Source organism: Leptodactylus fuscus, chromosome 7, assembly GCF_031893055.1.
Source record: "Leptodactylus fuscus isolate aLepFus1 chromosome 7, aLepFus1.hap2, whole genome shotgun sequence".
In the NCBI taxonomy this organism is placed as follows: Eukaryota; Metazoa; Chordata; class Amphibia; order Anura; family Leptodactylidae; genus Leptodactylus; species Leptodactylus fuscus.
The window spans coordinates 24,521,674-24,536,719 of NC_134271.1; the positions used below are offsets into that span (position 1 = coordinate 24,521,674).

Sequence of the window (15,046 nt, forward strand, 5' to 3'; positions counted from 1 at the left end):
AATTGTTCACTTTTCATGGCCGTCATGTTAAAAAACAGCCATCACACGGCTATTATTTCATCTCATGTGAATGTAGCTGTAAAGTCTGTTCCTCTTATCCTATGACGAATGAGAGCAACGGACATTAAAGGGATTCTACCATTAAAACACATTTTTTTCTCATTGACACGTAGGAATAGTCTTAAGAAAGGTTATTCTTCTCCTACCCTTAGATGTCTTCTCCGTGCCGCCGTTCGGTATAAATCCCGTTTTTCGTCGGCATGCAAATGAGTTTTGTGGCAGCACTGGGGGTGTCCCCAATGCTGTGAGAGAACTCTCCAGTGCCGCCTCCATCTTCTTCAAGTACGGCCTCTTCACGTGTCTTCTTTCAGCGCTAGCGGTGAAACTTCTAAGTCTCGGGCAGAGCCGACTGCGCATGCCCATAGGCCCCAAGAAAATGGCTGCTTACTTACTGTGCAATGTGGCCGACAGGCATGCACAGTCGGCTCTGCCCGAGGCCTACAAGTTTGACCGCCTGCACCGGAAGAAGACGCGTGAAGAGGACGTTCCTGAAGAAGATGGAGGCGGCGCTGGAGAGTTCTCTCACAGCAATGGACCCACCCCCAGTGCTGCGAGAGAATTCATTTGCATACTGCCGAAAATCGGGATTTATACCGAACGGAGAAGCCTTCTAAAGGTAGGAGAAGAATAGCCTTTCTTAAGACTATTCCTACGTGTCAATGAGAAAAAAATGTGTTTTAATGGTAGAATACCTTTAATAACAGTAGAATGAACCTACCTAGTGTGTACACTGACATGCTAAGGCCCGGTCCACATCTGCATTCGGTATTCCATTCGGCCAGTCCCCAGATGGAAACCTATACGCATTAGAAAGCGGTTAGCTAAGAAACCACACGGGCCCCATCGTTTATAATGGAGTCTACTGGGTTTCTGCCTGATGGACGGAACATTATTCAAGCGGAATGGGGATGAAATCCCCGAACAGTTACACGGTGCAAGTGTGAACCCAGCTTGATATACATGCATACAAAGCATATGAGATACCAGATTAGTAATCGACACAATATACTTTTCTATTATTATGCACAAAATGCCATTTTTATAACCCACAATAAATCCTTTGGTGATACAAAATAATTACTATAAGTCTTAAAACAGAATTTTTGAAATTTGGGGTGATTTTTTTTTGTATTTTGTGCTTCTACAACTCCTAGTCCACATATACTCTAATACATGGACTCCTAACATAGATAGCACTGACTAAAGCTGTTACTACCACTGTAATAACATAACATCCAGTAACAAGGGGGGTATATGGGGTTGGCCTATGGGTACAAAAGTATCAGCAAATTTTAATTGGCCTTTTCTGATTTTACCTTCAGGGCTTATGCAAGATAATGACAGTCTGAACGGATCCTACCTGGACCCCAATTATCAGTCTATAAAATGGCAGCCGCACCAACAGAATAAGTGGATCACGTTGTTCGACAGTAACTACAAGGAGCTGTAAGTGACTAAGTATGGTGTACAGACAAGAGCGGAGCGGGAACGGGAGCTTGAATTTAGTGGGATAACATTGAGAGTAATGGTCTTGTTTCTTGCAGCCCAATGCCCACGTACAAGGTGGATGCGGACAAAGGGTTCAACTTCTCGGTGGGAGATGACGCCTTTGTGTGCCAGAAGAAGAACCATTTTCAAGTGACGGTGTACATTGGTATGATTGGCGAGCCTAAATATGTCAAGACCCCAGAAGGCATCCTACCTATTGAGTGCTTCTACTTAAAGCTAAATGGCGTGAAGGTGAGACCTGTGGGAAGAGGGCGGCCAAAAGGAAGGGGAAGTGTCTCAGACAGCAAAAGCACAGTGTGTATAGCGTAGTCTAAGAAGCTGGTGACTATTTCACAAAAATGGAGGGGGACTAGAAATTGGAGGACCCACACCAGAAGGATTAAAAAGAAGGGCAACGGGTATTTTCTTGTGAAATTGTTATTTTAAACTGGATTTCATTACCCTTCTTGAGCTTACAATTCAGTCAAGCTGTGCAAGGGTGCATATGGGCGAGGGTCTACCCCATTTACATTCCTAATTGTTTCCTATCAGTCCAAGGTCATGCCATAGTTTCCTTCAACAAGTCATAGGGAAAACAATGATATGGTTATTTTTGTCCCAGGAAGGGTGACAGATTTGTATTTGTGGGCTCCGGTCTGGTGCCACTACCAAAACTGACAGACAATAGTGCATATAATAATGGAAGATAAAGGTATAATACGAAATAATACAGCTATCCTTTTACAATTTAAGAGCCTGGACAATCTACTTTTTTGATGTGACTCAAATGGTGAACTGAGAACTGGGAATGTGACCCTTGGAAACCCCAATGATTATTTAAAGGAGAGACTTACAGGGTAGTATTACATGGCACCTATTTAACAGAATACTTAACTGCAATGGGACAGTCAAGTGAGTTGACATTATGATTATGACATGAAGCTGCAATACCCTGCACCGCTGCTACTAGGTTGGTGGTATGTACGTGTATGACCAGGTGTATAAAGCGATCAGGCTACATAATCTACATCAGACCAAGTGAAGATCACTCCACACAGAGAACTAAATGATCCTGAAGTCTTCTTTCTTTCTCCTCTTCCTTAGCTGCTATGGACTCCTAGTATATCTTCTCTTCTCAACATACAGTACAGACCAAAAATTCGGACACACCTTCTCATTCAAAGAGTTTTCTGTATTTTCATGTCTATGAGAATTGTAGATTCTCACTGAAGGCATCAAAATTATGAATTAACACGTGGAATTATATACTTAAAAAAAAAAGTGAAACAACTGAAAATCTGTCTTATATTCTCGGTTCTTCAGTAGCCACCTTTTGCTTTGATTCCTGCTTTGCACACTCTTGGCATTGTCTTGATGAGCTTCAAGAGGTAGTCACCTGAAATTGTCTTCCAACAGTCTTGAAGGAGTTCCCAGAGATGCTTAGCACTTGTTGGCCCTTTTGCCTTCACTCTGTGGTCCAGTTCACCCCAAACCATCTTGATTGGGTTCAGGTCTGGTGACTGTGGAGGCCAGGTTATCTGGCGTAGCACCCCATTACTCTCCTTCTTGGTCAAATAGCCCTTACACAGCCTGGAGGTGTTTGGGGTCATTGTCCTGTTGAAAAATAAATGATAGTCCAACTAAATGCAAACCAGATGGAATAGCATGCCGCTGCAAGATGCTGTGGTAGCCATGCTGGTTCAGTATACCTTCAATTTTGAATAAATCCCCAACAGTGTCACCAGAAAAGCACTCCCACACCATTGCACCTCCTCCTCCATGCTTCACAGTGGGAACCAGGCATGTAGAGTCCATCCGATCACCTTTTCTACGTTGCACAAAGACACGGTGGTTGGAACCAAAGACCAAAGCATAGATTTCCACTGGTCTAATGTCCATTCCTTGTGTTCTTTAGCCCAAACAAGTCTCTTCTGCTTGTTGCCTGTCCTTAGCAGTGGTTTTCTAGCAGCTATTTTACCATGAAGGCCTGAGGCTGCACAAAGTCTCCTCTTACCAGTTGTAGAGATGTGTCTGCTGCTAGAACTCTGTGTGGCATTGACCTGATCTCTAATCTGAACTGCTGTTAACCTGCGATTTCTGAGGCTGGTGACTCGGATGAACTTATCCTCTGCGGCAGAGGTGACTCTTGGTCTTTCCTGGGGTGGTCCTCATGTCAGCCAGTTTCTTTGTAGCGCTTGATGGTTTTTGCAACTGCACTATAGGACAATTTCAAAGTTTTCCCAATTTTTCGGACTGACTTACCTTCATTTCTTAAAGTAATGATGGCCACTCGTTTTTCTTTACTTAGCTGCTTTTTTCTTGCCATAATACAAATTCTAACAGTCTATTCAGTAGGACTATCAGCTGTGTATCCTCCTGACTTCTGCACAACACAACTGATGGTCCCAACCCCATTTATAAGGCAAGAAATCCAACTTACTAAACCTGACAGGGTACACCTGTGAAGTGAAAACCATTTCCAGTGACTACCTCTTGAAGCTCATCAAGAGAATGCCAAGAGTGTGCAAAGAAGTAATCAAAGCAAAAGGTGGCTACTTTGAAGAACCGAGAATATAAGACAGATTTTCAGTTGTTTCACACTTTTTGTTAAGTATATAATTCCACATGTGTTACTTCATAGTTTTGATGCCTTCAGTGTGAATCTACAATTGTCATAGTCATGAAAATACAGAAAACTCTTTGAATGAGAAGGTGGGTCCAAACTTGTGGTCTGTAATGTATGTGTGTCTACTTCCGTTATATATTACTGTGTATTATCCTGTATCTGTATTACTATGCTGCTGTAACATACTGAAATTTCCCCACTGTGGGACTATTAAAGGATTATCTTATCTTAAATAAGGAAGAAGTCAAGATGCTTTAACAAGTGCCACAGCTCCTTCCCATTGCTGAATGGTATCAGTGCCAAGAATAAAATCCAATATTGATGGCTTATCAATATGGGGAATCTGGAAAAGCCCTTATAACTTTGATAGCTTTGAACTAGACTAGATGGGTCAAATGAATAATAAATTTGGGGCATCTTTAGACACTTTTGCCACGTCTTGGTTGTCGTACTATAGATTAGATAGATTATACTTATAGATTTGTGGCATATTTTAAAGATGACCTTCACCACAGACTTGAACTTAGCCTTAGTCCTTCAAAATAGGTTCTTTATATTAGAACTTGCCCCAACTAACAGAGATGGGCCATGAATGGTGAGACCTACTCTAACCTAACAAGACTTATAGACAAGGGCTGGTCTGAATAGTCTGTACCCTCGCTGTCCAAGTCACATACTGCAGTGTACTATTACATACTGAACTATACACTATAGCCCTTGTGTAACAGAAGACATCACATAACGTGAGTTATCACATCTGATTCTCCAATATTGGGATCATTTGCCCATATATCCTTTTTATTGTACCATTTCAGCTGGAGGCCATCAATCAAAGCATCAGTATTGAGCAATCGCAGTCCGATCGTAGCAAGCGTCCATTTCATCCGGTTACGTAAGTAAAAGGAAGACCAATAATAAAAGTGCCAAATCTGCAAATGCAAAATGTGAGGTTTACACTCGGAAATGCCAGTTGTGAATGTCTCCTCTCTGGTCTCCTCAGGTTGTCTCTTCCACCAGACCAGGTCACTAAAGTCACAGTCGGGAGACTCCACTTCAGTGAAACTACAGCAAACAACATGAGAAAAAAAGGAAAACCCAATCCAGACCAGAGGTGAATATAAGGGTCCAGACAGACCGGCATCAATAGACTGTGTCATACAGTGATGAGAAGTCATATACATTATACAGTAAAGTATAAGGGGATCTTGTAAAATGTCTGTAGCCATCTATATGGGTAATGTCCATGGAGACCAATGTGTATATCAAGTCCATATAGATGAGTTGTGTTGTAGAATCAGCCTGCCCTGAGATCAGTGCACGGGGTCGGCTTCAGAGCTTGTATATCCTACAAAACAATCATAAATTACAATATTCTATGTAAAATAATAACAATAACCCATGCATACAGCCTATATAGTAGCACGTGGACTTCTTGTACTGTCGTACTACTTTAGGTGCTCCGTTATCCACCATATGGTGCCACAGTATAGAGTCATATCATGGACCCATAGAAGAAATACTTTCATGATACGACACCTGATGGGTCTTGCTATGTCGTGAGATTTTTATAGGAAAAAACCTCTGAATAATACCATATACCCCTGTATAGACCTCCTGCCATGCACTGATCTCCTACTATTAACAGTTCTGTAACTATTACCATCCATCTTGTTGCAGGTATTTTATGTTAGTGGTGGCTCTCCAGGTCCAGGCACAGAATCAAACCTACCTTGTGGCAGCACAGGCATCTGAACGCATCATTGTACGGGTAAGTAGAACAGGAAAAAAGCTGTAAAATTCCTGGTATCGTGTAGTCTGGCGGTAGTGTTTAGTCTAGTGTCTCAAAGCTTCTCAAGATTTGGGATCTAGGTGGATATTAGAAATCCAGGGAACCAAGTTTTTTCACTTCTAGGGGATTGATGGAGCACTGTACTCACCTATCTTCATCAATCCCTAGAAGTGAATAAAGAGGGGGTCATGCTTGTATACCGCCAATCACAAGGAATACTCAAGGATCCATGTTTACTACAGGTGCAAATGGTTGGAGCCCCAGTGTGTTAGTGGTGTAGACCCTTTAAGACTATCATGGTTCTATGGTAATTCATTGTAAAATTCTTCTTACTCCTTCTCTTACTAAATCCATTTTGGACAGGCCTCAAATCCCGGCCAGTTTGAGAGTGACAGTGAAGTGCTTTGGCAGCGGGGTCAACTTCCAGACACGGTTTTTCACCATGGACGTATTGGCATAAACACAGAGCGACCAGATGAAGCTTTGGTGGTTCATGGGAATGTCAAGATCATGGGCTCACTTTTGCATCCATCTGACATCAGAGCCAAGGAGGACATTGAGGAGGTGAGATGTAAAGGAATGGAGAAGCGAAATGCATTGGTATATGTATTGCCCTATTTTCCTTGTGTTCGGGCTATGGGGGAGGAGAAATGAATACGTGATGCCATGTTATCCTGCAGATTACAGCAGAGGAACACTATGTGGTCGGCTTATCACTAGGGGAAACCTTGAAACAAAAAGAGATTTCAATTTGGGCAGCCCCTTTAATTATTCCACACACCAGTAATAGGGGGACACAATGTACACAAGGACACAATGCTCTTCATAGAAAAACCTCAGTGGTCATCATCTTGCCACAGACTTGTGCACTCACGGACCAGGCTCCCTGCTCTTTGTAACATGGTAGCTTCTTCCCAGGATTACTCAGGCCAACCAAGATGGGTCAGGTCTGCACCCCAACTGCTTTCCACTTCAACCTAAGAAAGACATGAAGGCTGCTTTTATAATACATTTCCTTGGCCGGGGACAACCAGAGAACTATGACGCAGCCGGCACTGGGTCATACCACAGGACATGAAAAAGTAACACCCAAGCAAGACCTCAGTTCCGCCTTATACAATATACCATTGGTCATTGAATAAACACCCTTATATACTTGTAGATAGGCATATGATCGAGCTCTGCTAATACGCTTCTATTATGGTCCTTATTCATCATAACAACTGAGTCTTGTATATCTCCTAAGAAAATGTGCGTCTTATTTCAGGTCGATACAACAGAGCAATTGAAACGGATCTCGCAGATGCGCCTTGTTCAGTACCATTACAAGCCTGAATTTGCCAGCACGGTAGGCCTGGACGACACTGCAGAAACAGGTATGTTAGATGAATGTATGTGAGGGTATGAGAGAATGAGGAAAATCGTCAATTGACTCATTATAAGTCAGATGTCATGGCTGCAACGATGGCTTAATATTACTTTCTTGTAGGAGTCATTGCTCAGGAAGTTCAGGAGATTCTTCCCGAGGCCGTAAAAGAGACTGGAGATGTAGTGTGTGCCAACGGAGAAACTATAGAGAATTTCTTAGTAGTGAACAAGGTACGGTCAATGAGCTACACACTACAGAACATGCACTGTGGGTTATATCCATAGTCAACTATGGTCACAGGTTTGGGTTATTTCTGCCACATTTAGGCAAAGTGACATTTTTTGTTTTTTTCTCACCTGGCAGGAAAGGATATTCATGGAGAATGTCGGGGCTGTGAAGGAGCTCTGCAAGCTGACGGACAACTTAGAGACCAGGATTGACGAACTGGAAAGGTGGAGTCGGAAGCTGGCCAAACTCCGGAGGCTCGACAGCATGAAAAGCACCAACAGGTTAGTAGTAGGGTTGAGTTATCAGGATCAGAAAAGATCGGATTCCGATCGGCGATCGAGTAAATTTCACGATCGCGATCGGAATTCCGATCCCGATCTTTTTAGGCGGGATCGAGGTTGGAGGTTATTTCCCACAATGCTTTACTACTGGCCAAGCATTGTGGGAAAAGCTAACAATGTTAGCTAGGTCCCATAGGAATGAATGGATGCAGCCGGCACACAGCCTGTGCCGGCGTCCGGCCGCTTAACCCCCTGTGCGCCAGCTGTGTCCATTCATTCTAATGGGACATTAGCTAACATCTCTAGTAGCTAACACTTACCTGTACAGATCGCTGGTCCAGTCCCTGCTGTTCTCACTCCTCTTCTCGCCTCTCTGCCCCCGCCTCCCAGGTTAGTGTTACAGACCTAGGAAGAAGGCGGGTCTTGTGGCTTAGGAGAGTGTGGGTGGGTACTGGGAGGGGAGACGTGAGTGATGCATTCACATCTCCCCGCCCACACTCTCCTAAGCCACAAACCCCGCCTTCTTCCTAAGGGCTGTAACACTAACCTGGGAGACGGGGGCAGCGAGGCGAGAAGAGGAGCGAGAACAGCGGGCACCGGACCAGCGGCAGCACTTCTGTGCAGGTAAGTGAACACCAGGGGGGACTAAGTAGCCAGAGGATTTTTTTTAATCACTACACAGCGTGGAGTCTAACAATTAAAGCGTTCAATTTTTAGACTCCATGGTGTGTAGTGAATAGGATTGTTTTTTAAAATCCAATCTTCAATTATTAAAAAAAATCCCATTAACTTGCATTGGGATCGGAATTGGGATCAGGTTCGAATGGAAAATGATCGGAAATCGGATTTTAAAACGATCCTGAAATCTCAAGATCGGCTCAACCCTAATTAGGAGTTAATCTTTTTATGTCCAATGTTCTTTATGATTCAGTTTCTAGAAATTATAATATATATTACTTTCTTTTTATTGTTCCATAATTTTCTGTTTTCACCCCATAGTCACACCGGAAGTCAGTTCAGCCGTGCAGGAAGTATTCCTTACAAGCAACGTCCATCCAAAGTTGTGGGCAAGGTAAGTTGTCTGTATGTTTTCTGGTCTATAATTCACTGCAACATATTGTACAAAAATGTATTTATTATCATCATATAAAGAGATAGTCAGAAGATAGCCAGCTACTATATTAGCTAAATACCAGCTTTATATACTATATTTCTAAATATACACAAATATACTTTTGTGTTGAACTTTTTGTGCTAATTTGTGTCTTTTATTTTTATTTTAAAGACGGTTCCAGCACCGGCCGACCAGAGCTGTGTCAGTCAACGTTTCCTTCAAGCAACCATCATTGCCCTAGTTATTATTATGGCTTTCAGGTACATCTCCTATAAATGTAGGTAGTTTAATCATATTTTGCCTATTTTTCTTACACCATGCAGAGTTTACAGCCAAAATAGTTTGTATCTCTATCAGTATTATACCTTTATAATTTACTTTTGCTTGGTGGAGACTACGTAGTTAAGACTAGAGAGGGGCAAACTTCTCAATATTAATTATGTGTTCATCAGCTCGGGTCTCGTTTATTTAGAGACAAATGAGTTTGGTATGAATCACATTGTAAATTAGCTTAAAACATAGTGTAGAATACTGTCAGGGCTCCTAGGAACCTATCTATAATACATAGTGTATGACACTGTCAGGGCTCCTAGGAACCTATCTATAAAACATAGTGTATAACACTGTCAGGGCTCCTAGGAACCTATCTATAATACATAGTGTATGACACTGTCAGGGCTCCTAGGAACCTATCTATAAAACATAGTGTAGAATACTGTCAGGGCTCCTAGGAACCTATCTATAATACATAGTGTATGACACTGTCAGGGCTCCTAGGAACCTATCTATAATACATAGTGTATAACACTGTCAGGGCTCCTAGGGACCTGCCTATCCAATTTAATAATAATTAATAATTAATAGAGATGAGCGAGTACTGTTCGGATCAGCCGATCCGAACAGCACGCACGCATTGAAATGAATGGACGTAGCCGGCACGCGAGGGGTTAAGCGGCCGGCCGGCGTCAAAGCGGAAGTACCAGGTGCTTCCATTCATTTCAATGCGTGCGTGCTGTTCGGATCGGCTGATCCGAACAGTACTCGCTCATCTCTAGTGTATAACACTGTCAGGGCTCCTAGGAACCCATCTATAAAACATAGTGTATAACACTGTCAGGGCTCCTAGGAACCTATCTATAAAACATAGCGTATAACACTGTCAGGACTTCTAGGAACCCATCTATAAAACATAGTGTATAACACTGTCAGGGCTCCTAGGAACCTATCTATAATACATAGTGTAGAATACTGTCAGGGCTCCTAGGAACCTATCTATAATACATAGTGTATAACACTGTCAGGGCTCCTAGGGACCTGCCTATCCAATTTCTAGCTCTCTAAAGCAAAGTCAGCTGAAGTTATGTCAAAGAAAAAAGTAACATTATTATAGTCTGAAGAGATAGGGGACCCAGGTTAGGTACAAAAAATTACATTCATACTTGGTGTCTAGCACTTTTGTTGCGATTTCTGGTTCTCTGCTTTGACGTCATCGGCCTGGGTGTCGTGGCTGAGGCCTGTGATTGGCCACCAGCGGTGACATGGGCACACTGAGTGTCATGACATTAGGCATGCCCAGGTCACCCCTGATGCTCAGTCATAGGCCTCAGCGTTGAACCTGGGCCGGTGACTCATAGATGGAGGCTGTGATGAGGCCCGAGAGAGGTATCGGAAGGTGAGTAGGAGTGTTTTTATTTTTGTCACCTCCCCTGAGCCTCCACCTGTTATACTGAAGAGCTGATTCACTAATCTCTAGTTAAGGCTTATGGTTACCAGCCGAATGATCAGTGGCCATTGCAGAGCATTAGCATTAGCCTAAGGCCTATTTGAGGCCAATAAATACAATCTGTTGATCCCTTTAACAAACTCATGGACACGGTATTGAGAACAATATCTACTCCCATGATCACGACTTTACCTCACATATCCCAAATTTTGATAACTTGCTGGAAAACTTACATCTACCGTACTTAAAGTATATTTTTTTTATTTATCATCTCAATTTTTCAACTTTTGCAGTGTTATCTCCATGACAACGCTTTACGTGTTAAATCTGCGCAGTGAAGATGATCTCCTAGACATGGATGGGTAAGTGCAATGTTTTCGTCATCAAGAATCGGCGCCATGAATAAACCTAATTTAGGAAATAAACCTTGTGATGGAGCCGTCATAGCGTCATGGCTGATCATGGCGATCTCTGTGCTGGTAAAGTGAATTGACCACAACGTGTACCAGCATTCCTACATAGGCGGTCTACAGCACCCAAGTTCAACTGCCCCACCCCCACCTCGGCAACACCCCATACAGCCTTTTATTGGGAACCATGGAGAATTCAATCTGAACATTATCATAGTTGATAACTGTACCTCATTTTTGGTGGCCCAAGGGAGCTGAATTTTTTTTTTTTTTTAAATTCATACTCCCCTTCCCTTACCTTATTTGGGCCTCCTCATTGACGCCAAGCACCATGGGTCACAGCTGAGGTCTGAGATTGGGTCACATGGGCACAGCGAGCAAAATTACGGACCTCAGTGGTGACCCCGGGCCGACGACGTCAGCAGAAGAGCACCGGGTGCCGCAAGCAGGCCCAAAAGAGACAAGGGAAGGTGAGTATAATTTTTTTTTCTTTTTTACACTTCCTTTAGGATTCCATTTATTTTATGGTGACCATTCTAGTTCGCCCAATACGAGTCTCCATTTGTCCAGTTTCTTAAAAAAAAGAACTAATAAATTGGGTGTAGTCGGATCACCCTACTCTAGTCGGCACATATGCCATTACCTCTGAGCTTGATGGATCAATTTGCTTACTTCACTCATTAACCCTTTAGCTGATAGGATCGTAACTGGCTCCTTGGAGTTGCGCTGTTGTATCTTGTCTTAGCACTGACTTCTTATTTCTTCTTCTTGTCCTTCCTATTGCTGTCTCCTTTGCTTGCTCTCTGCCGCTGGCAGTCCTTTCAATACATCTGGTACGTGCACTCTGACTTTCCTCAGGCAGATTCAGCTCACTCTCCCCTATGCTCTCTGCATACGGTACGTCTCTTGTCTGCTAACCATCTTATTTCCGGGACGCAGGAGTCTTTCATCCATTTTACACATATCTCCTATGTTTCCTTCTTTAGCTCAAGTCAGAACTTTGATACCACACAGCTGAGGAGCTCGACTACCCCTCCAGTACAGGCCACGAAGGGCACAGGTATCAAATATCTGTTCTAAAATATATACGTTTTCCATGTTGCCTTTCCATCTGTATTATCTGAGAAACATCTGTATGTTTTGTCTTCCGCAGATTGGTCGCATAACCCAAATCCTTCCACCGTAATAGACTTGTGCTTGAGTCCTCCCTGCAATGCGTTCTGTTGCTCTCGACCAGAAAGCTCCTCCACTTCCCCTGCAACTACAATGGGGAAAACAGCTACTCGTGCGGAAACTTCAGTAGCAGGTGGGATTGTATAAATGACAAAAAAATCTTAGACCGTCTACATACCGCAGTATGCATCGTACGGTTCAGTAAAAATGCCATGGATTGGTATCCGTGCGTCATTTGTGGTTTTCATTGACCCGAATGAATTGACAGAGCAGCAAGTACAGCCAGGTATAGGACTTGCTCCATATTTTGTGACTCTTCAGTTCGCCCATACTTGTTTCCCATTTGGCCCATTGAAAGGCATGGGTCCATACTTTTACGACAATTGCGAATAAAATGCACGGTTGTGTGCATCAGGCCTAAGGCCAGGTTAACATCTGCCGCCACTAGGAGGGAACTCAATACATAGGGATTTATTGATGACTTCAAGAAAAATCCCTATGCTGTACGCTCCCTGTAACGGCAAGTGGTGTAACATCATGGCAGATTTATTAGGACTGGCATATCGTACACCGGTCTTAATAAAGTCTCCGACTGGCAAAGGAAATGAGAGTTTAATGAAGAGACCGCAGACATCTGGCATGAGTTAGGTCAAGGGGTCCCTGGCCCAGCGCGCAACTCCCATGAGACGACCTGAAGCGACCGCTTCAGGCGGCGCTATGCGAGGGCCACGGGAAGGATGGCATTTTTGCTGACCTAAGCCAGTCCAGGACAAGCTGTCCTGGACTGGCTTAGGGTCACCGTCACTGAGCGGCCGCCCCTCTCCACTCGAGACCGGCGCCCCCCCGGAGGAGGGGGCAGAGCGGGGTGGTGGCTTTCTGACGTCTGCCTCAGGCGGCAGAAAGCCATGGTTCACCCCTGTCCTGGCCCAGCCTGTTCCACCCACATTTGCACATGGCGGCAAGTGAGGCATGGAACAGGGGTTGTGGTGCACATTTGGGGCAAGATCCCTGATCATTATAAGAATTATTGAGTTAGGGCGGGTTCACATCTGTGCCCAGGGTCTCTGTTATGCAGATTTCCGTCTCCTGCCCGAAACTGGACAAGAGACGGAAACCTGCAGTCATTTTTCAAACCCATTCATTTGAATGGGTTTGGACAGTGTCTGGCCCAGAGCGCCGGTGAGCGTTTTGTGCTCTCCGAGGTGAAACCGTTTTTTTTTTAACAGGACACAAAGTCAGACATGCAGGACTTTGTGTCCGGTAAAAAAAAAAAAAAAAGGTTTTGCCGCGGAGAGCACAAAACACTGACAGTCGCTCACGGCCAGACGCTGTCTGCCAGGTTTTCGTCTTCTGTCCGCAAAAGACGGAAGCCTGAAAACGGAGTTCGGGTGCTGGTGTCAACCCGCCCTTATTTATTAAGCAAATTAAATTATAGGTACACTTTCCCGCCTGAGACCATTAACCCCTTCACCTGCCTAACCAATATAATAATCATGATATATACTGATATAATTACAATACATGGTATTCCCTAAAGCTCCATAGACATTCAGGGATATTAGATATTAACCCATCACTATCATGTATAATGTACGTCAGTACTTCTCCTTCAATACATTGTATACCACCAGGAGTATGATGGGAATACTATCGCAACCCATGTAAACATGTATCAATATATATTTATACATCTCCACCACAGACGTTGCTTCAGCCACAACCATCAGAAAGGCCAAATCTAGAGTCCTGGACAAGAGCCGGAACTATCTCGAAACACCAGCACGTCCTGTAAGTCCTCCACCCCAATATACCCAGGGGAAAACCAAACACAGTCCTAACAGCTTACCAGGGCAAGACCTCCGTCACAGGCGAAACGTGGAGGAGGAAGAAACAATTTCCACCACCGTCTCTGATGTTACCTACGGAAATGGTAGGTAATACCAAGGAATGTATCCTAACCACGGTAGAAAAAAAGCGCATGTGGAAAAAAATTAAGGCATCCCTGTGTTCTTTCCACATGTATGGGTTTCATCTTTGTGGCCTACATTGTCCAGAACAAACAAGGATCTTCTTTTATACCGGATACAATGCCATATCTGCCCATGGGTTGTGCCTGGTACTGCAGTTCTTCCCCATTCAAGATGAACTGCTATACTGCCTATGGACAGAGATGGCGCTAGTTCTGGGGAAAAAAATGGTGGATCCTTTTTGCTAGTCCTAGATAAACCCCTTTACTTGAGCTGGCTTCATATCTGTTTAATACTGGTCTTGGCTGTTAGATGGTGTTCACACATAGGAATCCGCCTCAAATTCAGCTTGAAATTTTTTATTCAGCTAGCGGAAACAATAAGCGTCCTGCTCGTTGTACAGGCAGATTCCGTCTGAGAACTCCCATTTAAAGGAATGGGAGGTGGAAAATACACCCTATCCATCGGTGTGGAATCTGGTCAAAATTTAGTGCCAAATTCCACATCAAGGTCCGCATCTGTTTTGGACAAGATAAGCAGAAATTTTCTAGGCTGAGGCCCCACGGTGCGGAAATGCAGCTTTTTTTGTTGCAGATTCTGATGCGGTTTTTTGAGCCAAAGTCAATAATGTCTACAAAAGGAATGGGAATATATAGGAAGTTCTTACACTTCTCCCTTCTGCTCAACCCGCTCTTGGCTTTGGCTCAGAAAACTGCAGCAAAATCTGCACCAAAAAAAGCTGTGTTTCCACAACATTGGGCTTTTAGGGGTCTTCAGACACATGGACGCATGACCTATGATTTATCTGCCTTTCACAG

At 43.6% G+C, this 15,046-nt stretch overlaps 1 protein-coding gene across 2 annotated transcripts in view; it reads left to right on the plus strand.

Annotated features, from left to right (window-relative positions):
• The window catches only part of MYRF (myelin regulatory factor), an 87,900-nt gene that overhangs the window by 67,073 nt on the left and 5,781 nt on the right, over positions 1-15,046 (plus strand). Inside the window, exons 7-22 of one of the 2 annotated variants that reach the window (XM_075281360.1) lie at positions 1,383-1,506; positions 1,605-1,800; positions 4,990-5,066; positions 5,175-5,285; positions 5,852-5,942; positions 6,327-6,527; positions 7,231-7,339; positions 7,453-7,562; positions 7,696-7,841; positions 8,841-8,913; positions 9,127-9,215; positions 10,972-11,040; positions 11,905-11,985; positions 12,075-12,148; positions 12,242-12,394; positions 13,964-14,191. In XM_075281360.1, the coding sequence (XP_075137461.1) occupies positions 1,383-1,506; positions 1,605-1,800; positions 4,990-5,066; positions 5,175-5,285; positions 5,852-5,942; positions 6,327-6,527; positions 7,231-7,339; positions 7,453-7,562; positions 7,696-7,841; positions 8,841-8,913; positions 9,127-9,215; positions 10,972-11,040; positions 11,905-11,985; positions 12,075-12,148; positions 12,242-12,394; positions 13,964-14,191 (1,932 nt within the window). The remainder of the gene's footprint in view (positions 1-1,382; positions 1,507-1,604; positions 1,801-4,989; positions 5,067-5,174; positions 5,286-5,851; positions 5,943-6,326; positions 6,528-7,230; positions 7,340-7,452; positions 7,563-7,695; positions 7,842-8,840; positions 8,914-9,126; positions 9,216-10,971; positions 11,041-11,904; positions 11,986-12,074; positions 12,149-12,241; positions 12,395-13,963; positions 14,192-15,046) is intronic. The other variant, XM_075281361.1, reaches the window with a different exon arrangement.